At 44.9% G+C, this 27,306-nt stretch overlaps 1 protein-coding gene across 2 annotated transcripts in view; it reads right to left on the bottom strand.

Annotated features, from left to right (window-relative positions):
• Nucleotides 1-27,306, bottom strand: part of LOC132830770 (CSC1-like protein 2) — a 196,038-nt gene that overhangs the window by 108,686 nt on the left and 60,046 nt on the right. For both annotated transcript variants that reach the window (XM_060848621.1, XM_060848613.1), the window contains exon 2: nucleotides 802-984. In XM_060848621.1, coding sequence (XP_060704604.1) covers nucleotides 802-963 — 162 coding nt within the window. In that variant the 5' untranslated portion in view covers nucleotides 964-984. The remainder of the gene's footprint in view (nucleotides 1-801; nucleotides 985-27,306) is intronic.

The raw sequence follows: 27,306 nt of genomic DNA on the forward strand, positions 1-27,306 counted from the left end.
GGACTTATACACTTAATAGTAAGGTCCTAGGGAGTGTTGCTGAACAAAGAAACCTTGGAGTGCAGGTTCATAGCTCCTTGAAAGTGGAGTCGCAGGTAGATATGATAGTGAAGGCAGCATTTGGTATGCTTTCTTTTATTGATCAGAGTATTGAGTACAGGAATTGGGAGGTCATGTTGCAACTGTACAGGACATTGATACAAAGGAGACCAGAACTGCATGCAATATTCCAACAGTGGTCTAACCAGAAAAGTTGTGAAACTTGAAAGGGTTCAGAAAAGATTTGCAAAGGATGTTGCCAGGGTTGGAGGATTTGAGCTATAGGGAGAGGCTGAATAGGCTGGGGTTGCTTTCCCTGGAGCCTGAGAGGAGACCTTATAGGAGGTTTATAAAATCTTGAAGGGCATGGATAGGATAAATAGACAAAGTCTTTTCCCTGGGGTCAGGTAGTCCAGAACTAGAGGACATGGGTTTAGGGTGAGGGGGGGAAAGATATAAAAAAGAGACCTAAAGGGCAACTTTTTCATGTAGAGGGTGGTATATGTATGGAATGAGCTGCCAGAAGTGGAGGAGGTACAATTGCAGCATTTAAAAAGGCATTTGGATAGGTAGATGAATAGGGAGGGTGGGTTTGGAGGAATGTGGGCTGGGTGCTGGCAGGTGGGACTAGATTAGGTTGGGATATCTGGTCGGCATGGACGGGTTGGACCGAAGGGTCTGTTTCCATGCTGTACATCTATGACAAGGACTCTCGATGCTTACAAACATACAAGTTTAACATACCAGTTCTGGCATACGTACCAAAAAGCACATAAAATCTAGTGCAAGAACTGTAGGAACTCCTCCGAAGGGCAAACCCTGCAATACAGTACTACTTATTCGAGCACTATAGCAGTATTCCTTAGTCGAATTACGGTTTGTAGTCACAATGGAGCTGAGTGTTGCCTGAAAGTTGGAAGTCATCTTTATTACTTCATTATTTATCTGTAAAGTGAGAAGAAAATACAATATTATTGGCACTTTAAACAGCCATACATGAGGAAGTCAGTAAACAAGCCACCAGACAGGTCCTCTATGTTTTATGGCCTCAAACTCATCTCATTATGATTCTACACAGTTCTTAGTGTTGTAGGAAGCCCTCCTATTGGGTGTTTCAAATGCAGAAGTTGTGAACGGTAATGCAATCACTGACAAACTCTCAGTTTTTGACCTGATTATGGAGGCAAGGTCATTGACGAAGCAGTTGAAAATTCTCTAGTGTAGAACTCAGGTTAACTGAAAGCATGGACCAGGTTTCTATACTTAAGACTGCTATTTATTACAAACAATTAGATTCTGGCTTCAGGTAAGCAACTAAGAAATGTCATATAACTGCTAGTTAAAACTAACACATTAAGAAAATACAGCCTCCATACAGATGGAAAGAAAACATTGGTGTTATGAATAGAGGAAAATCAGTTCAACAGTCTCTGCACACAGGCTTATCGAGGTGATAAGTTTTGATTGCCAGAACATGCTGCTCCTCGGTCTCTTCTTGTGATTTCACTTGCTCGCAGCAGGCACAAAGCAGAGCAGCTGGTTCACAATTTATAAACTTCCTGACTTCTTGGTTAAAACCAACAGCTTACAGCAAACTGAGGGAAAATACACTGGCTCTCAACTTTATATTCTTTTTAAACTGCAAAAGGATATCCCTTTCGGATGGGCAAAGGCTTCTGGCCATCTCATTCACACCCACAAGCTAGGATTCAGTTACATAGTTGATGGCAGGCAGAAGGCCTTTGTCATTAATCTCTGGAATGGTGACCAGTTATCAGTTATTTGTTGCCAGGTGAACCTTTTTCTTAAAAAAACACCACACACTCTGGTGCTGATTTGTCTGCAACTAAACCTCTTCCACTAGTTGAACATCAATATAAATAATTTACAATAGCTACTAGTTTGCTTTCAAAATGCACAGCACAATCTTTTTTTAAAATACAAAGTCTTATTCTCATTTCAGTCCACAGTCAACAATTGATGAAGTATCCTCCTCAAATTTGGTTGCATGCTGAAATTCACACCATACTCTGCCTGCTTCATAATACATCACTGATCCTCAAAGGATCAACCACATATTTAAATATTCAAATTCAGGCAAATCAAGGCTCTCAACACAAACAGCTCTTCTCAATCTTCCCTGCTGCAATACTGTATCCATCTCCACAAAGCTTCCAATTGGTGTAGAGCTAGTCTACAGGACAAGGAGGAATCATTTTGGCCTGTGTCACCTCCAGTTGAGAACCAGGACTATCCTAATATCTGTTGTAGAGCTATAGTACAATGACAACACATACATGTGCACACCAAGGCTGAGCTCCAAACTATTGTTGATTCATTTAGAAACATACAGCAGAATAAGCCTAATTTTAAGCATCCAGAAGATAAGGTCTCCTGATAGCCTGCTCCCAACTGCACACCACTGCCCATGACTGTCAAAATCATGGCAGGCTACTGGGTAAAATGGCTCAATTTTCACACCTTGGTCACCTCCCTTCAGTGAGGGCAAACACTGGTGAAATTCAACATCACTTCCAAATTGCCAGCACAGGTTGTCAAACAAGCATACTGCTGCAAATGTGTTGCTGGTCAAAGCACAGCAGGCCAGGCAGCATCTCAGGAATAGAGAATTCGACGTTTCGAGCTTAAGCCCTTCATCAGGAATAAGAGAGAGAGCGCCAAGCAGGCTAAGATAAAAAGGTAGGGAGGAGGGACTAGGGGGGAGGGGCGATGGAGGTGGGATAGGTGGAAGGAGGTCAAGGTGAGGGTGATAGGCCGGAGTGGGGTGGGGGCGGAGAGGTCAGGAAGAGGATTGCAGGTTAGGAGGGCGGTGCTGAGTTGAGGGAACCGACTGAGACAAGGTGGGGGGTGGGGAAAATGAGGAAACTGGAGAACTCTGAATTCATACCTTGTGGTTGGAGGGTTCCCAGGCGGAAGATGAGGCGCTCCTCCTCCAGCCGTCGTGTTGTTGTGTTCTGCCGGTGGAGGAGTCCAAGCACCTGCATGTCCTCGGTGGAGTGGGAGGGAGAGTTAAAGTGTTGAGCCACGGGGTGATTGGGTTGGTTGGTTCGGGCGGCCCGGAGGTGTGCTCTGAAGCGTTCCGCAAGTAAGCGGCCTGTCTCACCAATATAGAGGAGGCCACATCGGGTGCAGCGGATGCAATAGATGATGTGTGTGGAGGTACAGGTGAACTTGTGGCGGATATGGAAGGATCCCTTGGGGCCTTGGAGGGAAGTGAGTGTGGAGGTGTGGGCGCAAGTTTTACATTTCCTGCGGTTGCAGGGGAAGGTGCCGGGGGTGGAGGTTGGGTTGGTGGGGGGTGTGGATCTGACGAGGGAGTCACGAAGGGAGTGGTCCTTGCGGAACGCTGATAGGGGAGGGGAGGGAAATATATCCTTGGTGGTGGGGTCCGTTTGGAGGTGGCGGAAATGGCGGCGGATGATACGTTGTATGCGGAGGTTGGTGGGGTGGTAGGTGAGAACCAGTGGGGTTCTGTCTTGGTGGCGGTTGGAGGAGCGGGGCTCAAGGGCGGAGGAGCGGTGGAGGGCATCGTCGATCACGTCTGGGGGGAATCTGCGGTCCTTGAAGAAGGAGGCCATCTGGGCTGTGCGGTGTTGGAATTGGTCCTCCTGGGAGCAGATGCGGCGGAGACGAAGGAATTGGGAAAATTGGCGTTTTTACAGGGGGCAGGGTGGGAGGAGGTGTAGTCCAGGTAGCTGTGGGAGTCAGTCGGTTTATAATAGATGTCTGTGTTGAGTCGGTCGCCCGAGATAGAAATGGAAAGGTCTAGGAAGGGGAGGGAGGAGTCTGAGACAGTCCAGGTGAATTTCAGGTCGGGATGGAAGGTGTTAGTAAAGTTGATGAACTGTTCAACCTCCTCGTGGGAGCACGAGGCAGCGCCGATAGTCATCGATGTAGCGGAGGAAAAGGTGGGGGGTGGTGCCAGTGTAGTTGCGGAAGATGGACTGTTCCACATATCCTACGAAGAGGCAGGCATAGCTGGGGCCCATGCGGGTGCCCATGGCAACTCCTTTAGTTTGGAGGAAGTGGGAGGATTGAAAAGAGAAGTTATTCAGGGTGAGGACCAGTTCAGTCAGTCGAAGGAGGGTGTCAGTGGAAGGTACTGGTTGGTGCGGCGGGAAAGGAAGAAGCGGAGGGCTTTGAGTCCTTCGTGATGGGGGATGGAGGTGTACAGGGACTGGATGTCCATAGTGAAAATAAGGCGTTGGGGACCGGGGAAGCGAAAATCCTGGAGGAGGTGGAGGGCGTGGGTGGTGTCCCGAACGTAGGTGGGGAGTTCTTGGACTAAAGGGGACAGGACCGTGTCGAGGTATTGGGAGATGAGTTCGGTGGGGCAGGAGCAGGCTGAGACAATGGGTCGGCCGGGGCAGGCAGGTTTGTGGATTTTGGGCAGGAGGTAGAAACGGGCGGTGCGGGGTTGTGGGACTATGAGGTTGGAGGTGGTGGATGGGAGATCCCCTCAGGTCGGGATGGAAGGTGTTAGTAAAGTTGATGAACTGTTCAACCTCCTCGTGGGAGCACCTGGACTGTCTCAGACTCCTCCCTCCTCTTCCTAGACCTTTCCATTTCTATCTCAGGCGACCGACTCAACACAGACATCTATTATAAACCGACCGACTCCCACAGCTACCTGGACTACACCTCCTCCCACCCTGCCCCCTGTAAAAACGCCAATTTTCCCAATTCCTTCGTCTCCGCCGCATCTGCTCCCAGGAGGACCAATTCCAACACCGCACAGCCCAGATGGCCTCCTTCTTCAAGGACCGCAGATTCCCCCCAGACGTGATCGACGATGCCCTCCACCGCATCTCCTCTGCCCTTGAGCCCCGCTCCTCCAACCGCCACCAAGACAGAACCCCACTGGTTCTCACCTACCACCCCACCAACCTCCGCATACAACGTATCATCCGCCGCCATTTCCGCCACCTCCAAACGGACCCCACCACCAAGGATATATTTCCCTCCCCTCCCCTATCAGCGTTCCGCAAGGACCACTCCCTTCGTGACTCCCTCGTCAGATCCACACCCCCCACCAACCCAACCTCCACCCCCGGCACCTTCCCCTGCAACCGCAGGAAATGTAAAACTTGCGCCCACACCTCCACACTCACTTCCCTCCAAGGCCCCAAGGGATCCTTCCATATCCGCCACAAGTTCACCTGTACCTCCACACACATCATCTATTGCATCCGCTGCACCCGATGTGGCCTCCTCTATATTGGTGAGACAGGCCGCTTACTTGCGGAACGCTTCAGAGAACACCTCCGGGCCGCCCGAACCAACCAACCCAATCACCCCGTGGCTCAACACTTTAACTCTCCCTCCCACTCCACCGAGGACATGCAGGTGCTTGGACTCCTCCACCGGCAGAACACAACAACACGACGGCTGGAGGAGGAGCGCCTCATCTTCCGCCTGGGAACCCTCCAACCACAAGGTATGAATTCAGATTTCTCCAGTTTCCTCATTTCCCCTCCCCCCACCTTGTCTCAGTCGGTTCCCTCAACTCAGCACCGCCCTCCTAACCTGCAATCCTCTTCCTGACCTCTCCGCCCCCACCCCACTCCGGCCTATCACCCTCACCTTGACCTCCTTCCACCTATCCCACCTCCATCGCCCCTCCCCCTAGTCCCTCCTCCCTACCTTTTATCTTAGCCTGCTTGGCTCTCTCTCTCTCTTATTCCTGATGAAGGGCTTATGCTCGAAACGTCGAATTCTCTATTCCTGAGATGCTGCCTGGCCTGCTGTACTTTGACCAGCAACACATTTGCAGCTGTGATCTCTAGCATCTGCAGACCTCATTTTTAAACAAGCATACTGCTCCTAGAACAGCCAGAATCCTCAAACTTGACACCAATTTCATCATCTACAGGGCAGCAGTGTTACCACCCTTCTACACTGGGAGGCATGGATGACAACAGCAGACACCACAAATCTCTCAAATTTCACCAGTGAAATCCTGCATATCCACTGTCAAACAGGCATTCAGTATCCTCATTCAAAAAGGTCAGCATCAAGGCACTGCTAATGGTCAATAACAGTGTTGGGTGGCAACATGTTAGATAGCAGACAAGGCTTCGAAAACAGGTTCTCTATTTTGAGCTTTGTAATGGCAAATAGACCAGGAGGGCAGAGACAGCACTTGGTGGACATCCTCAAAGTCTTGCTGAAAAAAAATGTAATATTCCCACTGATCCATGGGTATCTCATGCCTAACACTGCCCAAACTAGAGTGGAAGCGCCCACAAAGCTACCAACTGTCTCTATTAGCCATTGGCAGAGGCCAAGGAAGAGAAGTTTGTGAAAAACCTAAGTATCCTATGTTCTCACTTCAGGGAAGACCACCTGCCCTACCTGTGTCAGTGCATTGGGATCCAGTTTTGAACTATTTAATTTCCCTCAGGACTCAAAATACCAGAATGGAAGAAAGTCAGACAGACTGCCCAAGGCAAAAACAGGTTCAAGGCTGCTCATTGCCAACTTCTCAGGGCAAGTAGGGGGTAGATAATAAATGTTAGCTTTGCCAATGATGCCATGGAATAGAGTCAGATGTACAGTATGGAAACAGGCCCTTTGGTCCAACCTGTCCACGCCGACCAGATATCCCAACCCAATCTAGTTCCACCTGCTAGCACCCGGCCCATATCCCTCCAAACCCTTCCTATTCATATACCCATCCAAATGCCTCTTAAATGCTGCACCACATCCTCCAGCAGCTCTTTCCATACACGTACCACCCTCTACACGAAAATGTTGCCCCTTAGGTCTCTTTTATATCTTTCCCCTCTCACCCTAAACCTATGCCCTCTAGTTCTAGACTCCCCAACCCCATTGAAAAGACTGTCAATATATCCTATCCATGCCCTTCAAGATTTTATAAACCTCTATAAAGTCTCCCCTCAGCCTCTGTCACTCCAGGAAAAACAGCCCTAGTCGATTCAACCTTTCCACGTAACTCATGGCAACATCCTTGTAAACCTTTTATGAACCCTTTCAAGTTCCATAACATCCTTCCGATAGGAAGGAGACCAGAATTGCAAGCAATATTCCAACAGTGGCCTAAGCAATGTCCTGTACAGCCGCAACATGACCTCCCAACTCCTGTACTCAATACTCTGACCAATAAAGGAAAGCATACCATCTACGTGTGACTCCACTTTCAAGGAATTAAGAGACCTTGGCGTGCAGGTTCATTGTTCAGCAACACTCCCTGGGACCTTACTATTAAGTGTACAAGTCCTGCCCTGATTTGCCTTTCCAAAATGCAGTACCTCACATTAATCTAAATTAAACTCCATCTACCACTCCTCAGACCACTAACCCATCTAAATCAAGATCCTGTTGTACTTGGAGGCAACCTTCTTCACTGTCCACTACACCTCTAAATTTGGTGTCATCTGAAAACTTCTAACTATACCTTCTACATTCGCATCCAAATCATTTATATAAATGATTAAACTCAGTGGACCCAGCACAGCTCCTTGTGGCACACTGGTCACAGATCTCCAGTCTGAAAGGCAAGCTTCCACCAGTACCCTCTGTCTTCTATCTTTGAGTCAGTTCTGTATCCAAATGGTTAGTTCTCCCTGTATTCCATGAGACCTTGCTATCCAGTCTATCATGAGGAACCTTGGTCAAATGCTTTACTGAAGTCTACATAGACTACATCCACTCTGTCCTCATCAATCCTCTCGGCTTCAAAACAAAAACGAAACTCAATCAAGTTTGTGAAACATGATTTCCCATGCACAAAGCCATGCTGACTATCCCTAATCAGTCCTTGCCTTTCCAAATATGTGCAAGTCTTGTCCTGCAGGAATCCCTCCAACAACTTGCCCACCACCAATGTCAGGCTCACTGGTCTATAGTTCCCTGGCTTGTCCTTACCCCTTTCTTAAATAGTAGCACCACATTAGCCAACCTCCAGTCTTCTGACACCACACCTGTGAGAGAGTATTGATGATACAAATATCTCAGCAAGGGCCCAAAAATCACTTCCCTAGCTTCCCACAGTCCTAGGGTACACCTGATCAGGTCCTAGGGATTTATCCAATTTACTGCATTTTAAGGCATCCTCTAATGTGCAGATGTTTCAAGATGTCACCATCTATTTCCCTACATTCTGAATCTTCCACATACTTCTCCACAGTAAGCACTGAAGCAAAGTACTCATGTGGTATCTCCCCCATTTCTTGCTGTTCCACATATAGGTTGCCTGAGGGGCCCTATTGTCTCTCTAGTTACCCTTTTGCATGTATAAAAACCCTTTGGATTCTCCTTAACCCTATTTACCAACGTTATGTCCCTCTTAAGTATACTTCAACTGGCTTTATACTCTAAGGATTCACTCAATCTCATCTGTCTATAGCGGACACATCTTTTTCTTAACCAAAACCTCAATTTCTCAAGTTATTGCTTAGGCCACTGTTGGAATATTGGTGCGCAATTCTGGTCTCCTCCCTATTGGAAGGATGTTGTGAAACTTGGAAGGGTTTAGAAAAGCTTTACAAGGATGTTGCCAGAGTTGGAGGATTTGAGCAATAGAGAGAGGTTGAACAAAGAACAAAAAATTTACGGCCCAGGAACAGGCCCTTCGGTCCTCCAAGCCCAAGCCGATCCAAATCTACAGTCTAAACCTGTCAGTCAATTCCTAAGCATCTGTATCCCTCTGCTCCCCACCTACTCATGCATCTGTCCAGACGCATCTACCATGCCTGCCTCTACCACCTCTGCTGGCAACGCATTCCAAACATCCACCACCTTCTGTGTGAAGTACTTGCAGCGTGTATCCCCCTTAACTTTCCACCTCTCACCTTGAAAGCATGACCTCTCGTTATTGAATCTTTCACCTTGGGAAAAGCTGATCTCTATCCACCCTGTCTATACCCTTCATGATTTTGTAAACCTGAAATCAGGTCCCCCCTCAATCTCCTTTTTTCTAATGAAAATAAACCTCACCTACTCAACCTCTCTTCATAGCTAGCACCTTCCATACCAGGCAACATCCTCGTAAACCTTCTCTGCACCCTCTCCAAAGCGTCCAAATCCTTTTGGTAACGTGGCGACCAGAACTATACACAATATTCTAAATGTGGCCGAACCAATGTTTTGTACAATTTTAACACGACTTGCCAGCTCTTACACTCAGTACCCCGTCCAATGAAGGCAAGCATACTGTATGCCTTCTTGACCACTCTATCCACCTGTGCAAACTTCAGGTTACAATGTTCCTGCACTCCCAGATCTGTCCTTCAACTTTGCCCAAGGCTCTTCCATTCATTGTATAATTCATTCTAGAATTAGTTTTGCCTAAATGCATCACCTCACATTTGTCTGGATTGAAAACAATCTGCCACATTTCTGCCCAACTCTCCAGTCTATCTATATCCTGTATTCTCAGACAAGCCCTTATGCTTTCTGCTACTCCAATCTTCGTGACATCTGCAAACTTGCTGATCATACCAACAGTGCCCTCTCCCAGATCATTTAATAGGCTAGGGCTGTTTTCCTTGGAGCATCGGGGGCTGAGGGGTGACCTTATAGAGGTTTATAAAATCATGAGGGGTATGGAAAGGATAAACAGTCTCTTCCCTGAGGTGGGGGAAATCGAGAACTAGAGGGCATAGGTTTAGGGTGAGAGGGGAAAGATACAAGACAGACCTAAGAGGCAACTTTTTCTACTCAGGGGGTGGTGCGCATATGGAATGAGCTTCCAGAGGAAGTTAAATATACAAAAGGAGGATGCCCAATCTTGAGCCTGTAGTATCATTCAGTTCTGACTAATGATCTACAGACATCTTTAAAGTGATCCATTATGAGAGACTTCTGGAGCAGCTGAGACTTGAACCCAGTCCTTCTAAGTACACAGATATGGTCACTGTACCACAGGGTCTCTATCGTTGAACTGGATCATTATTCCACCCATAGCTTGCCTTTTGACAATACTTGAGAACCTCTGTTTCATTTCAAGGTTAGTCTTTCCTGTTCTGGATCCATACATCCAACAGATAATTCCACCCCAATAAATCTTTGCAGCACATTAAACACTTCAATTAGATAACCCTTCAACTTCTATATTCAAAGATATACAGACATTGTCTCCATCACTTAACCTTTTAACTTTTAAGCAATGAACTGGTTATTTGTGTAAGACATATTTCTTAGTGCAATCATGTATTTATCTATGCCAGCCCATGTCAACAACATTTCAGGAATGTGTTAGTTCAGGCTTTGATCTACAATGTGCACACCTCAGATTTTCCTGGTTGGAACATCTACCTTCTCTCAAAAGCCTGAGCAGCAAACGAACACAATGGTATAGATCTTCCTAGCTGCAAATAGCTGGAGACCAGATATACCCTAGAACATAACTAAGTTCCAATGCAGTGACTAGGCAGTAACTGGCCTGAAACTTTAAACTCATCTCTGCATACCTCAACACGGTCTTGTCCCTCTTAGTCCAAGAACTCCCCCCTACGTTCAAGACACCACCCACGCCCTCCACCTCCTCCATGACTTGCTTCCCCAGTCCCCAACGCCTTATCTTCACCATGGATATCCAGTCCCTATACACCTCCATCCCCCACCACGAAGGCCTCAAAGCCCTCCGCTTCTTCCTTTCCTGCGGACCCAACTAGTACTCTTCCACTGACACCCTCCTTTGACTGACTGAACTGATCCTCACTCTGAACAACTTCTCTTTCCAATCCTCCCACTTCCTCCAAACGAAAAGCAGAACCATAGGCACCCGCATGGGCGACAGCTATGCCTGCCTCTTCTTTGGATATGAGAAACAGTCCATCTTCCGCAGCTACACTGGCACCACTCCCCCACCTTTTCCTCTGCTACGTTGATGACTGTATTGGCGCTACCTCGTGCTCCCACGAGGAGGTTGAACAGTTCATACACTTTACTAACACCTTCCACCCCCCACCTCAATTTTACGTGGACCGTCTCAGACTCCTCCCTCCCCATTTCTATCTCGGGCAACCGACTCAACACGGACACTTACTATAAACCGACTGACTCCCACAGCTACCTAGATTACACCTCCTCCCACCCTGCCCCCTGTAAAAACGCCATCCCATATTCCCAATTCCTTCGCCTCCACCGCATCTGCTCCAAGGAGGACCAATCCCAATACTGAACCACCCAGATGGCCTCCTTCTTTAAAGACTGCAATTTCCCCCCAGACGTGGTTGACGATACTCTCCACCGCATCTCCTCTACTTCCTGCCCCTCCGGCCTTGAGCCCCGCCCCTCCAATCGCCACCAGGACAGAACCCCACTGGTCCTCACCTACCACCCCACCAACCTCCAGATACATTGTATCATCCTTTGTCATTTCCGCCACCTCCAAACAGACACCAAAGATATTTCCCCGCCCTATCAGCATTCTGGAAAGAACACTCCCTCCGCGACTCCTTCGTCAGGTTCACACCCCCCACCAACCCAACCTCTACTCCCGGCACCTTCCCCTGCAACCACAAGAAATGCAAAACTTGCGCAGACACCTCCCCCCTCACTTCCCTCCAAGGCCCCAAGGGATCTTTCCATATCCGTCACAAATTCACCTGCACCTCCACACACATCATTTACTGCATCCGCTGCACCCGATGTGGCCTCCTCTACATTGGGGAGATAGGCCGCCGACTTGCGGAACGTTTCAGAGAACACCTCTGGGATACCCGCACCAACCAACCCAACTGCCCCGTGGCTGAACACTAACTCCCCCTCCCACTCTGACAAGGACATGCAAGTCCTTGGCCTCCTCCATCGCCAGACCATGGCAACATGACACCTGGAGGAAGAGCCCCTCATCATCCGCCTCGGAACCTTCCAACCACAAGGGATGAATGCAGATTTCTCCAGCTTCATTTCCCCATCCTCCACCTTATCTCAGTCCCAACCGTCGGACTCGGCACCGCCTTCTTGACCTGCAATCTTCCTCCCCACTTCTCCGTCCCCACCCCCTCTCCGGCCTATCACCCTCACCTTAACTTCCTTCTACCTATCGCATTCCCAACTCCCCTCCCTCAAGTCCCTCCTCCCTACCTTTATCTTAGCCTGCTTGGCACACCTTCCTCATTCCTGAAGGAGGGCTCATGCCCGAAACGTTGATTCTCCTGCTCTTTGGATGCTGCCTGACCTGCTGCACTTTTCTAGCAACACATTTTTCAGCTCACAAACTTTAACCTTCCTACTGGCAACTATTGGAACCCTTAAAGCACACGATTCCAAATTAGACAGAAGATTTTGACTTAGCAGAAATGGGTATCTAGGGAATGTTGGGGGGGGGGGGGGGGGGGAAAAAGAGAGGAAGAGGAAAAGGAAGAGGAAGAGGAAAAATCAAATGCCTCAGGCCTGTGGGATTACTAACCCTTCACTTACTTGGTCTCATGTACTCCCATCACCCACTTAAATCTTGCTTTTGTTTATCTCTTAAATAAAAACAAATTACTGTGGATGCTGGAGACCCGAAATTAAAAAAATTACTTGAGAAACTCAGGTCTGGCAGCATCTGTGAAGAGAGAAAGTTAACACTGAGTCCAGTATGACTAACTTTGAACTTCTCTCATACTTGCAATAAAAAATGTTAAAAAAAACTCTTGACCCAGAAATTCTGATCAACAATGCAGTTTTATATCATTTTATTGAGAGAATTTTGAAGCTGACATAATTAACTGAAGCAAAATTTCAGGAATCAAAGAGATTTAAATTCTCTACATAAAGCCCTAATAGACTTCTAAATCTTTACATCTAAAATGTACATCTCTCTTCTTCCACCTTCATCCCAGCAGCTTCACTTGTGACAAAGCAATGGCTGTGTTGAAGATCCACTAATTCAGTTTTCAAATCAATTGTCATGCTCTAGATATGCGTGCCATTCAAAACTAAAATTACAACCAGATGTTTAATTAAAAATTATACAAAAAAAAAGAGGGGGAATGGTAATTTCACTAAATTCAGAGGCCCAGGCTAATGCGAGGTCACGAGTTCAAAACCCACCATGGCAATTGGTAGAACTTAAATTCCATTCATTAAAAGTCTGGAATTAAAAGCTAGTCTCAGTAACTATCATGAAACTGCTCATTGTTAGAAAAACCCATCTTGTTTACAGATGTCTTTTGGGAACGAAAACCTGCCATCCTTATTTGGTCTGGCCTGGCCAATACAACAGTAGTGTGGGGTTAGCTTTCAAGATTCCTTTGAAATGGCCAAACAAGTCTTTAAGGTCTGTTAGGAACGGGTAACTAATGTTGATCTCGACAGTAATCTCCACATCTTAAAAAAAACTAGAAAAATAAAACTCAACCATTTTACGCTGATGTCAATTCAAAGTTGGGCAAATCAATCAGGATACAGAATGGAGTTTGTAACTACAGATTTCCATGTGGATGACAAATTATATGTTTTAGTCTTGATCAATAAACAATTTAGCAACGGAACATATTGTACGCTAGCTACGAGATAAAAACACTTTTTAACAAACATTAATAATAAACTGGATTTATAAAGGTCTTACATCCAACCCATTTTCCTCCTGTCAGTATGTCACAAGCATTAAAAACCAGGTCATTTCCTATCAATGTTTTGATCAGATAGATAGAGAAGTCATGTATTAATAATATGGTGATCAACATCTAAAACTATCAAACTGTTCAGATCCCCACATGGATCAGGTTGTAGTTTAGACCTCTGAGGAGTCTAAAAGATATTTTTCCCCCCAATGATAAACACATGTAACGCATCTGCTGAAAGCTAACTAAAAATGGAGATCAGAGAGACCTTGACAACATCCACTTCTATTGTTCCATCTTTAAAAAAGCCCAAGGTCTCAAGTTTATATTCTCAGACAGCTGGTCACCTGTCTCCCTCTTTCTCCCACCACCTCCAAAGGAAATCAGGTCAAAGCAACACCTCTTAAAGCCACAGCATCATTGCAATCACACAAGACAGACCTTGATTAAAGGTGATGTTTCGGGATTTTGATTTTGTTTTTTGAGGAAAGCTTTAAGCAGGGACACGCTTATGCTTTGGGACATCACTTAAAAATAAACAAACTTCAGAGCTCCTTCAGATCGCTCATACTTAGAGCTCGATTGCCATTGTGATTGAGATTTGGTAAGGTTACAATTAGTTACACATCCACCAAGTTGAGAAGGAGCTGGAATTGCAGAAGCAATTGATTTTTTTTTGGGGGGGTTGGGGGGAGCTAATGGAGAAACAGAAAAAGAAATAAAACATTTAAAAAAGGGTTCCTACTCCTAATTAGTGTTTCATGAAATACTGTGTGGATAATGGCTCAGGCACACTATTTCCAGTTAATCTGGCAACAGTCTAGACTTACTCATGTCAAGACCTGCTGTTAAGGTAAAATTCAGCTCCCTCAGGTCTAACAGGACAACACCACCTTCAGAAAAAGGTGAAAAGCTGCTTGTAATTTCCATGAAAGCATGCAAGTACAGAAGCTAATTAAAATGCTTCAAAATTGATTTAAAATGAATCCTGACAGACACTTACATTTTTATAAAAATAATCTGATAAACATGCTGACGATTTAAAGTCATCAGCAAGAATAATAGGCTTAGGAATGACCTTGACAGCTAATCAGTCAGCCAAACTTCACACAGGTTTAGACTGCAATTAGTTCTTGATAAAAAACAAAACTCAACACATTACTTTACGGCAAGTTATATTTTACATGAATATAATGACAGTTCATTAGTAAAGCTGGAATAATTGTGCACAAGGTCCATTGTGCAATTAAAATTTATAATGCCGTAACAACTTGGTTCATAAAAGCCAACATTTTATGCTCAAGTGCAGACAGCCACACTGAATCAGCTAAATTCATCAACTACATTTTTGTTACTTCAAGACTGACTTAATGTTCGCATAGATAAGCTGTCAGGTTAGCTTTGGTCAACTTATACACATCTTAGTTTGCACCATTTATCCAATACTCTTTTGATCCAGCAGTCGGGCAATGCTTCAGCTGGAAACAAAGATGTGAATTTTAGAAATCCCACCATATGCAGCAGAGAGTACAAGTTAAGATAGCTGTATCCCCTGCCAGGGCTCAGGACATCTGCTCAGGGATACTTAAAAATGAGGCACTGAATTAAAATGCACAAACCTTATAATTTCAGTGTTCTTGCTTGACAGCATGCAAGTTGAAATCTGGCACAAAGTGAGAGAAGTTCATTGTTTCATGAGCCATTGGCACCAGCTGGGAGGGTAAATACAAGGTTATACTGTTGGGAAAGTGTACACCTGAATTGTGAGGCCAGTGCTCTTATCAACCAGGCAGGTGGGTAGAATGTTTAATGAAATAACAGGGACAAGGCATGAAATATGGAAAGCTGCCTCCTCTTCCCAGGATGCTGCCTGACCTTCTGTGCTTTTCCAGCACCACTCTGGTTTCTAGCATGAGCAGTTCTTGCTTTTACATAGATGAAATGTGAAAAGCTGTGGGATAGTCAAAATAGAATTAAGGTAGGAGAGCAAACCAGCAATGAGAAATGAGCGTCAAAGAATAGCAGGATGCAACAGAGAGAAGAGACCCAGGAATACAATAAGAGTCTCGGACTGCAGGATGTGGTCTCAGAATAAATGGGTACTAAGTTGAGAGGGAGATGAGGAGTCAGGGATTGAGTGTCTTCAGAACTGCTAGACAGCTGTAGGGGCACAGTCCTTCTGTAGATTTAAGTCTGAGATAGATATAGATTCTTGATCAGTAAGGGAATCAAGGGTTATGGCAAAAGAACAGGAAAGTAGACAGTAGGAATGTCAGACCAGCCATGAAATAAATGGCACAGCAGACCTGAGGAGCTGAATGATCTATTCCTGTTCCTATTTCTAATGGTCTTAATGACTAGGTATTGCAAAGATAAAGACAACACTAAAGGTTTTCTTATGATTGCAATGTGCAAGAGGGTCAGTTAGCTCAATTGACTAGTTTGTGATACAGTGCAATGCCAACAGCAAGGGTTCAATTCCCAAACCAGCTAAGATTGCCATGAAGGACTCTCCTACTCACCTCAGGATGAACTCATTATCAGTCATTTCTCTAATGAGAGCAGCCCTCTGGTCTGGTAAGACTAGCAGTTTTACCTGCATACTGGAGTGCAGTATTCAAGATAGGTGAAGGGGTAGCATTTATTGAAATTCAGCTGTGTCCCCAGTTGAGCCAGCACTTTATCACTCGTGCCTAGTTGTCCTTGAAAAGGTGGTGGAAAGAGTCCTTCTTGAACTGTTGTAGCCCGTGTTAATCAAGGATGCCATTTAGGAAACTAGGATGAAGAAGCAGTTTGAGAGGTAGTGAGAAAAAGGGAAAATAAAAACTCATGGTATGGGGTAATATATCAGCATGGATATTTGTTGGGCTGGCCAGAGAGAACAGTGCATAAATGGTTTTTGGTTAATTGGCATGTGATAAGTAGAATCTCTCAGGGTCTGTGCTACAGCCTCAATTTTTACAATTTATAGCATTCATGTAGATGAGGACTGTCATGGCATGGCAACATTCAACATCAAGATAGGCAGGAATTTATACGATGAGGAAGATGGAGATAGAAATAGATAGCTTGAATGAGTGGGCAAATATCTGACAGATGGAGTATAAAGTGGGAAAATGTAAAGTTGCTCATTTTGGCAGGAAAGAAAGAAAGAAAAATCAGGATTATCTAAATTATGAATGACTATTCAATTCAGAGGTGCAGAGGGATTTAAGTGCTCCAGTGTAGGAGATACAAAAGGTTGGCACACAGTTAGCATATGTCTTTATTAGATTAGGTTGGGACGTCATGGTGGCTCACTGGTTAGCACTGCTGCCTCAGTGCCAGGGACCTGGGTTCGATTCCCTCCTTGGGCAACTGTGTGGAGTTTACAAATTCTCCGTGTCTGCATGGCTTCCTCCGGGTGCTCCAGTTCCCTTCCACAAAAAGATGCGCAGGACAGGTGAATTGGCTATGCTAAATTGCCACAGTATGGAAACCAACAAGGTAGCTAATTGGATGCAATTTTTTATTACTACAGCAATTTGAATATGTAAACAATCAAGTTACGCTCCAGTTACACGGTATTGATGAGACCTATCCTGAATACTATTCTGGTATCCTTATCCAAGGATGGATGTAAACGTATGACTCAGAGGAGATTTACTAGATTAATACCTAGAATAGCAAGATACATTGGACAGACCTTCCTCTTTTCCACTATCGTTTAGGAGTGAGAGAGATAACTTAATGTTCAAAATACAGAATGATTTTGACGAGGATGATATTGAACTGCTGTTTCTTGTGGGAGTCCAGAATTAAAAGGGGCAGTGATTTAAGATTGGGGATCACGTTGTAGGACAGATGAGTTAAGAATTACTTTTCTGAACGTTGTGCAACCTTAGAACACACTTTCGCAGAAAAGGAAGTGGTGAAGGTCATTGATTAATTTTGAGACAGATGGACAGCTTCTTGTTAGATAGAGCAAATCAAGGATTATCCTGGATAGAATGGAGGATGTGCCATTCGAAACACAAACAGCTCAGCCATATTCCTGAAGAAGGGTTACGCCCGAAACGCTGACTTCTCCACCTGCTGATGCTGCCTGGCTTACTGTGTTCTTCCAGCCGCCTGCACGTCTACCTTAGATTTCAGCATCTGCAGTTTTTTTTGTCTCTAACCGCGGTCTTATTGAACAGCAGACCAGACAAGGGGCCGAACGGACTGCTTGTACTCATATTTCCTTTGACTTATAGTCAACAGGGTTATTCTGTTGATCAGTGCAAATCGGCTGATTGATGAATTGTGGACATCTAAATAATGCAGATTTTCTACTGACCGTGCATAGTGATTTTCTATTAGCAATTTTTAAACAGACTATTTTCTATAGTAGTTTTCCATAGTGCAATTTTTTCTAGCGAGAGGTTGCAAAGGAACACAATTGTCACGTACAAATAATGTGTGATAGCTTCTCTAAATTGACACCTTATTTTCCGATAAGCTCGTGCTGTTCTTGCATGCCTACCTGCACTCTTCATTGATGCGTCAGCTTAATGGCAAGAGTATAGTGGGGGCCAGGCAATGAGCTTACAGATGTGGTTCAACACAATTTTAGAAATAGCCCACAGTGCCTCATGCCTGCTCAGTAGTTAGTTGCCAGATCTATTCACAATCTAGTCCACTTAACAAGGCGATAGTGCCACATAGCACATGTATTGTTCACTCTTAGCAATACTGAAATGGACAGGTACATCTTTGACAGACTGCTGAGAATTAGGTCAAGCAAGATTTTTACTTTTATTTAAAGCAAAGGTCTTGCAGATGCCAGATCTGAAAATTAAAAAAAAAAATTGGGGAAACTCAGCAAGTCTGGCAACACTTAAGGGAGAGACTTAAAGTTTGGGCTCGATAGAACTCTTTGAAGTATGAAATCAATATTAAGGAATCCCAGGGTAATCCTGCCCTGTGTTCCACTAAGCTACCATTTCTGCTGGGTCTGTCCTGCCAAAAGACAGGACACGTATCTAGCAATGGCGATGGTGGTATCTGGGACATGGCCTATAGGTTCGACTCCATGAGAATGACAAATTGTATTTGATTTCACTAGACTATTGGATAGCTTTCCCAATTCTGGGACAAGCCACCAGATTTAACAAGGAGGACTAAGGGTCAACAACAGGGCTGAATTTACAGTTGTCATTTCACATGCCTAGATTGATGCCGGACGTTCATCTGGATTTGTCCTTTACTTTGTAGCAATTTTAATACAACTGGGTGACCTGCTGGACATTTAACGGCACTTACGAATCAGATTGCTTTGGGTTTGAAGACAGATTTCCCTCCCACATCTGTGTGATTGAATCAATTGCCCTCTGAAGTTGACCATGCAAATGGGACAGACTTCAAACAAACAGAATCACGAGGATCAGCATGAGAATCAACAGAATTGCACTCCAGCACAATCTGCAGCCTGATGATCCAGCATATCTCTAACTCAACCATTACCATCAAGCTTGGTCGAATAGTGTATACAAGGGAACATGCCAAGAAAGCACCAGACCTACCTTAAAATGAGGTGAAGTTATCAAACTACACGTGTGCCAAATAGCATAAGCAAGTGATAAATAGAGCTAAGCAATCCCACAACCAACAGACCAGACCTAAACTCTTCAGTCCTACCACATCCAGGTGAATGGTGGTATACACAAACAACTCATTGGAGACAGCTCCACAAATATCGTCGTCAATGAATTAATAGCCCAACAATTTAGTGCAAAAGACAAAGCTGAAGCACTCACAAATCCTCTGCTAGAAATGCCACATGGATGATCCACCTTAGCATCCTCCAGTAGTCCCCAGCATTAATGATGCCAGTCTTCAGCCAATTTGACTCACTCCATCTGACGAAAAAAACTGGTTGGAGGCACCAGATACTGCAAAGGCTATAGACCCCGATAACTTTCCGAATTGAATGATTTATTGTCAATTGTAAAAGCAAATAAAGAGTGAAAAATGTCACACTCTGGAGCAGTCTGGAGTTACAAAAACTATTTAAATACCCAAAATATAAACTAAAAAAAAATGAAGTTCTTCCTCCCTCTCTGCACTCAACTTGGCATCAGCTGTCTGGGGATCTCCATATCTGGCTCTGGACTCACCTAAGTCCCCACATCACAGTCCACCTTAGGATTGCTGCTATGGAACGCCCCTACCAGTGGGGCTACTATGCTGCCACTGATGCAACTGCTAATCCACCAGGAGTACTGCTTCAGGCCTACTGCAGTACCACAGTGGAAGCCCAACATCCCAATTTGATTGCCAACCACAGATGCTGCCTAAAATTGCTGCCATCTTGAAAACTGCTGCTGGCACTACAGGGTGCTGCACTGGGCCCAAAGTCGCCAGGTTCCAGCACCATCTCTCACCAGTGGGCCTACACTAGCTGCCACTGCTGATGCAGTTGGCTTTGCTGCGGCCAAGCTTCCCAAATCAAAAGAAAGGTAAGAAACCGCAGGGATCATTCAAGTAGAGAGAAAAGAAAAGGAGAAATGGATGGAAGAAAGGTGAACAGGAGCCCAAATGCTGTTACTCCGCTGCTGCTGGCATCTTGGCAACAGCATTGAGTACATGCGCTCTAGAACTTGCCACTTCTCTGACCAAGCTGTTCCAGTACAGTTACTGGCATCCACCTGACAATGTGGAAAATTGCCTCTGCATGTCTTGTACACGAAAATCAGGACACATTCAAATCAGGCCAATTACTGCTCCCAGTTAGCAGTAATGTTATGGGGAAAAAAAAGTGTTACCATTGCTATCAAACAACACTTGCTCAACAGTAACCTGCTCAGTGATGGGCCGTTTGGGTTCTGTTAGGCCACTCAGCTCCTGACCTCAGTACAGTCTTTGTTCAAACACAGATAAAACAGCTAAATCCAGAAGTCAGGGCGAGAGCGATAGCCTTCGATATGAAGTCTGCATTTGACAGGGTGGATCAAAGGACACCAAAAAAAAGATTGGCATCAATGGGGATTGGGGGCAAACTCTTCCACTGGTTGCAGTCAACTTGGCACAGGAGGACGGTAGTGGTTGTTGAAGGTCAATCATCTCAGCTCCAGGATATCTTGGAGTTTCTCAGGGTAGTGCCCTCAGCCCAATCACCTTCAGCTGCTTCAATGACATTCCTTCCACCATAAAAAAAAGGTCAGAAGTGGGGAAGTTCGTTGATGGTTTGCACAACATTCAGCACTATTCATGACTCCTTGGACACTGAAGCAGATAAAGACCAAATGCAACAACGATATGGACTAAATGCTGGCTTGGGCTGACGAGTGGCAAGTAACATTCATCTCACAAATGCCAGACAATGAACATCTCAAATTAGAGCCATCTAATCACCACACTTGAAATTTAATGGCATTCCCATTGACTCACCAACTGTCAAATCCTGAGGGTCACCATTGATCAGAAGTTCAGCTGGGCTTGCCATGTAAATAGTGGTACAAGGGCAGGCCAGAAGCTAGGAATATTGCAGCAAGTAACTTACCTCCTGACTTTTTAAAGTTTATCTTGTAGGTGGTGGATAAGTCAGGAATGTGGTGGAATACTCCCACTTGCCTGGATTTGCACGGCATCCACAAATACCCACTTCCTCTAATACTGATGCTCAGTAATACACACTGCTGCTGTAAGATGCACTGCAGAAATTCAAAGTTCCTTAGACAACATCTTCCAAACCACAAACACTTCCATCGTGAAGGAAAAGGGCAGTAGATACATAGGAACACCATTTGCTGGTTCCCCTCCAAGCCACTCTCAATCCTGACTTACAAATATTTTATCATTTCTTCATTGTCACTGGGTCAAAATCCTGAAAATGCCTTCTTAAAGTGTCAACATATAGCACATGGACCGCAGTGATTCAAAAAGGCAGCTCACCACGACCATCACTTTCTCAAGGCCAATTAGAGGCAAGCGATAAATATTGATAAACTAGCCAGTGACAATATGTCAGAAGAGAGAGTTATCAAAGAGAACATTAAATGAATTAGATGGGTTTTATGAAAACTGACGATGGTTACATGATCCCCATTAGATCGTTTTAATTCCAATTTTTTTTATTTAATTGATTTCAAATATCACCATCCAATTTAATGGGATTCGAACATATGCAATTATCACTACGGAATTACTGCAAGTGTTGCTCAGCAACCAGTAACATCGAGTAGCTCTCATTTTAACATTGTAGTACTAGGCCTGTTCAAGTCCAATGCAAACTGAAGGAACATTTTCAATTCAGCTTTACAGCCTTCCGGATTGAACACAGTCTTCAATTGTCATTCTATCCTCCCCCGCCCCCAATCCCTGATGAGCAACATATTTCCTGATATTAACATCTACTCTCTTTTTTCCTGTCCCCTCCTACCAATAGCTCTCCCCACTTTGCTATTTGATCTGAGCAACCTCACCATCTGCTCCACTCACTCCTCCTTCTCCCTTTCTTAAAAATTAAAAATATAATTTTGCAGCTCCCTTCAGTTTTGGGAAGTCATATTGGACCTGAAACATTAACACTTTAGATATCGCCAGACATGTTGAGTTTTTACAGCATTTTGAAATTAAACCCAGCATCCACTGGATTTCTAAAAGCCAAATTCAGTTGGACAGCAATCCAATCCAGAGAGCTCAGACAGCAGACTTTTCAGACTGAACAAGGAACAAAGAAAATTTACAGCCCAGGAACAAGCCCTTCAAGCCCGAGCCGCTCCAAATCTACCACGTAAACCGGTTGGTCAATTCCGAAGCTTTTGTATCCCTCTGCTACTCCCACCTACTCATGCATCTGTCCAGACGCATCTTAAATGAATCTACCCTGCCTGCCTCTATCACCTCTGCTGGCAACACATTCCAAGCGCCCGCCACCCTGTGTGTGAACTATTTGCCACATGTATCCCCCTTAAACTTTCCACTTAACTTGAAAGCATGACCTCTCGTTATTGAATCCCTCACCCTGGGAAAGAGCTAGTCTCTACCCACCCTGTCTATACGCTTCATGATTTTGTAAACTGCAATCAGGTCCCCCCTCAATCTCCTTTTTTCTAGTGAAAACAAACCTAACCTACTCAACCTCTCTTCATAGCTAGCACCTTCCATACCAGGCAACATCCTCGTAAACCTTCTCTGCACCCACTCCAAAGGGTCCACATCCTTTCGGTAACGTGGCGACCAGAACTGTACACAGTATTCTAAATGCAGCCAAACCAATGTCTTGTACAATTTCAATAAGACTTGCTCTTATACGCAATACCCCGTCCAATGAAGGCAAGCATACCATATGCCTTCTTGATCACTCTATCCACCTGAGCAACTTTCAGGTTACAGTGGACCTGCACTCCCAGATCTCTCTGCTCATCAACTTTTCCCCAAGGCTCTTCCATTCATTGTATTCACTCTAAAATTAGTCTTGCCTAAATGCATCACCTCACATTTGTCCGGTTTGAAAACCATCTACCATTTTTCCGCCCAACTCTCCAGTCTATCTATATCCTCCTGTATTCTCAGACAGTCCCTTATGCTTTCTGCTACACCACTAATCTTCGTGTCATCTGCAAACTTGCTGATCATACCAACACTGCCCTCTTCCAGATCATTTATGTATATCACAAACAGTGGCCCCAACACTGACCCGTGGATCACCACTGGTCACCTTTCTCCATTTCAAGAAACTCCCTTCAACTACTACTGTCTCCTGTTGCTCAACCAGTTCTTTATCCACCAAGCGAGAACACCCTGCACACCATGTGACTTCACTTTCTCCATTACTCTACAATGGGGAGCCTTATCAAAGGCCTTACTAAAGTCCACGTATATGACATCAACAGCCCGTCCTTCCATCTATCAACTTGGTCACTTTCTCAAAGAGCTTGATTGAGTTGGTAAGGCACGATCTTCCCCACACAAAACCATGTTGCCTATCACTGATAGGCTCATTCTTTTCTAAATATAAATAGATCCTGTCTTAGTACCTTCAACAATTTTCCCATCACCAACGTCAGGTTCACTGGTCTGTAGTTACTAGGAATATCCCGACTACCCTTCTTGTACAGGGGGACAACATAAGCTACCCTCCAGTCCTCCGGCACCTCACCTGTATTTAAACGATGCCACAAAGATATCTGTCAGGGCCCCTGCTATTTCCTATCTCACCTCCCTCAGCAACCTGGGATAGATCCCAACCAGTCCTTGGGATTTGTTCACCTTAACCTCGAGCATACCCAACACATCTTCCCTATTTATATCAATGTGATCCAGACTAATCAAAGTTCTATCTCTAACCTCAACGTTCATCATGTTCCTCTACTTTGTATCAGTGTTCACTGAGGAATCATTCAGAATCACACCCATTCTCTCAGGTTCAGCACACAGCCTTCCTTCATCTTTCAGTGGACCAATCCTTTCTCTAGTTACTCGATTGCTTCTTATATAAGAAAAAAAAAAGGCTTTGGGAGTCTCCTTAATTCTGCTTGCTAAAGCTATTTCATGACCCCTTTTAGCCCGCTTGATTCCTCATTTAAGACTTGTCCTACTCTTCGGATATTCCTCCAGGGCCCATTCTGTTCTTAGCTGGCTAGACCTTATGTATGCTTCCCTTTTCCTCTTGGCTCGTCATACAATTTCTCATGTCATCCATGGTTCATAAATCTTGCCCTTCCTATCTTTTGCCTTCAACGGGACATGAATATCCTGCACTACTGTTAACCTATCTTTGAAAGCCTCCCACATCTCGAATATGGACTTTCCTTCAAATTGCTGTGTCCAATCCACATTTCCCAGCTCCTGCCTAATTTTGGTTAAAGTGGCCTTGACCCAGTTTAGCACTCTTCCCTTAGGACCACACTCCTCTTTATCGAAGAGTAGAGTATTCTAAAACTTGCAGAATTGTGGTCACTGTTCCCAAAAAAATCCCCCACTGCAACTTCTACCACTTGTCCTGGCTCATTCCCCAGTACCAGGTCCAAATTGGCCCCTTCCCTTGTTGGACTAATGACATACTGTGCTAGAAAACTCTCCTGGATGCTTCTTACAAATTCTACCCCATCCAGACCTCTGATGCTAAGTGTATCCCAGTCAATGTTGCAAAAATTAAAATCTCCCATCACCACTACCCTATTGCTTCTACATCTATTCATAATCTATTTGTTCTTCTACCTCATGCTCACTGTTGGGAGGCCTATAATACAGCCCCAATGTAACGGAATCCTTATTTCTCAGCTCCACCCATAATGCCTCACTACCCAAGACCAGTGTCCTCCTTTAGCACAGCCTTGATATCATCCATGACCAGCAATGCAACTCCACCCCCTCTTATTTCCCTCCCTGTCCTGTCTGAAGCATCTGTATCCTGGAACATTTAGTTGCCAGTCATGCCCTTCCTTCAACCAAGTTTCTGTGATGGCAATAATGTCATACTCCCAGGCACCAAGCCAAGCCCTAAGTTCATCTGCCTTACACACTACACTCCTTGCATTAAAGTAGGTGTATTTCAGGCCACTAGTTCTTTTGCGCTCACCTGCTCTGCCTATTCATCCCTTCATTAATGTTATCTTCATAATTGTTATAGTCTCCACCTCGCTGCCTACTTGTTTTCTCTTCTGGTTCCCAGCCCCCTGCCACATTAGTTTACTCCCCAACAGCAGTAGCAAAAACTCACCCAAGGACATTGGTTCCAGTCTGGTTCAGATGTAGACCGTCCATTTTGTAATAGTCCCACCTTCCCCAGAACCAGTCCCAATGTCCAACAAATCTGAACCGCTCCCTCCTGCACCATCTTTCAAGCCATGTGTTCATCCTGGCACTGGTGGTAATCACTACCTTTGAGATCCTCCCCTTTAACTTCTCTCCTAGCTCCCCGGATTCTTTTTTCAGGACCTCATCTCACTTTCTACTTATATCATTGGTGCCTACATGAACCAAGACAACTGATTGTTCACCCTCCCCTTTTAGAATGCTCTGCAGCCGATCAGTGACATCCCCGATCAGAGCACCTGGGAGGCAACATACCATCCGGGAGTCCCGTTTTCGGCCACAGAACCGCCTATCTGCCCCCCTCACAATAGCATCCCCTATGACTATGGCCCTACGAGTCTGAACAGCAATGCCTGCCACGGTGCCATGATCTTGACAACTGCTGCCCTCCCCAGTGAGCCATCTCCCCAACAGTATCCAAAACGGTATACCTGTTTTAAAGGGAGATGACTGCCTTCCTACTCTGTCTGTCTTTTGGTCACCCATTCACCGTCTCCCTCAGCAATCCTAACCTGCGGTGTGACCAGTTCACTAAACGTGCTATCCACAATCTCCTCAGCAACGCAGATGCTCCACAGCGAGTCCATCCGCAGCTCCAGAACCATCATGCGGTCAAACAACAGCTGCAGTTGGACACACTTCTTGCAAGTGTAAGAGTCAGGAACATCAGCCACATCCCTGAACTCCCACATCAAGCAAGAGTCACCTGCCACAGGTCTGAGGTTCCCTGCCATTGTAAGCTTAGCTTTATATGAGCAAACTGAAACCAGTCAATGCACTTAAATAAATGAAAAAGGTAGACAAGAAATAAAAGCCTTACCTTACAGGGGCTTTTTCTTCCGGTTTTGGGGGAGTGTAGTATCTTGGGTTTAGCCACTGCCAAAATATAGATTAAGCCCTTACCTTCCCGGCAGCCCTGTGATATTATTATACCAACATAATATTAATCTCGCTCATGTCCAATCGGATCCAGCCAGCCCATCACTGACAGTTCCAATGTGCCAAAAGTACTTGCAGTTTTCACAGCAATGCTGGAACCTTACAATGAACTATTGGGACATATGTTATAAACAAACGTGGCGGTCAATTTTTACTTGCAGTCACAAAATAGAATGTGATGAACAATCAGTTAGTTAATTTGTTCCAAGAACAATTTAAGGGATAAATATTAATCAGATCAAATTTGGATAACTTGCTCCTTCTCCATCTTCCCAGAAGGGCAGATACACTTTTCGTTTAATGCCTGAAAAAGAGGGTAGCACTGAAGCTTTAGCTCGAGTATACAACTGTAGAAGGGGCCATCATATCTATACTCACTATTTGCTTCAGTAATCAAACTACACTCCTCCATAGCCTTCTACTTGAATTATCAAAATCTTTCTCCAGCTATGTCCAAATTGTCTGCACATTGTGTAGTGATAGTGCCCTTACCTCTAGGCCGCCTGCTTTCAGAGGTGTGTAGTAGTATCTCTGAACAAGTTGATTAGAAAACACTGCAAGTGGACATCTAGCATTCACTGTCAATGTTTTTCCTATGTATTACCCAGTCAACGTTCATCTTTACTTTGTCAAAAATGATCTTGCACCCATTCTGTTACACTTTGTGCCACATGAATATTTTTAACAAATTGCTTGTTGAAAACATCAGAATCCACATTCATTGCTTGTGAAAAGGAAATCTTGTAAACACTATTTGAACTCAAGTGTGGTAGGTGCCCTTGTTTAATATTCACACTGATTCTTCATTTACCAACATAGCTGCTGATGTTATGACGACATCTCAATAGCCATCAAATCCCAAAATGAAACTTGAACCCAGAAAAAGGACGCCAACAGTGGACCGCATGCCCCTTAAAGTTACTGCACCTAATATTCTCTGGTGGTATCCTCAACAAATACTAAGATTGAATCTGCTTAGCTTCGGAGATCAAAGATGCTTTCAGAT

The sequence above is a fragment of the Hemiscyllium ocellatum genome, chromosome 3, assembly GCF_020745735.1.
Source record: "Hemiscyllium ocellatum isolate sHemOce1 chromosome 3, sHemOce1.pat.X.cur, whole genome shotgun sequence".
NCBI lineage: Eukaryota > Metazoa > Chordata > Chondrichthyes > Orectolobiformes > Hemiscylliidae > Hemiscyllium > Hemiscyllium ocellatum.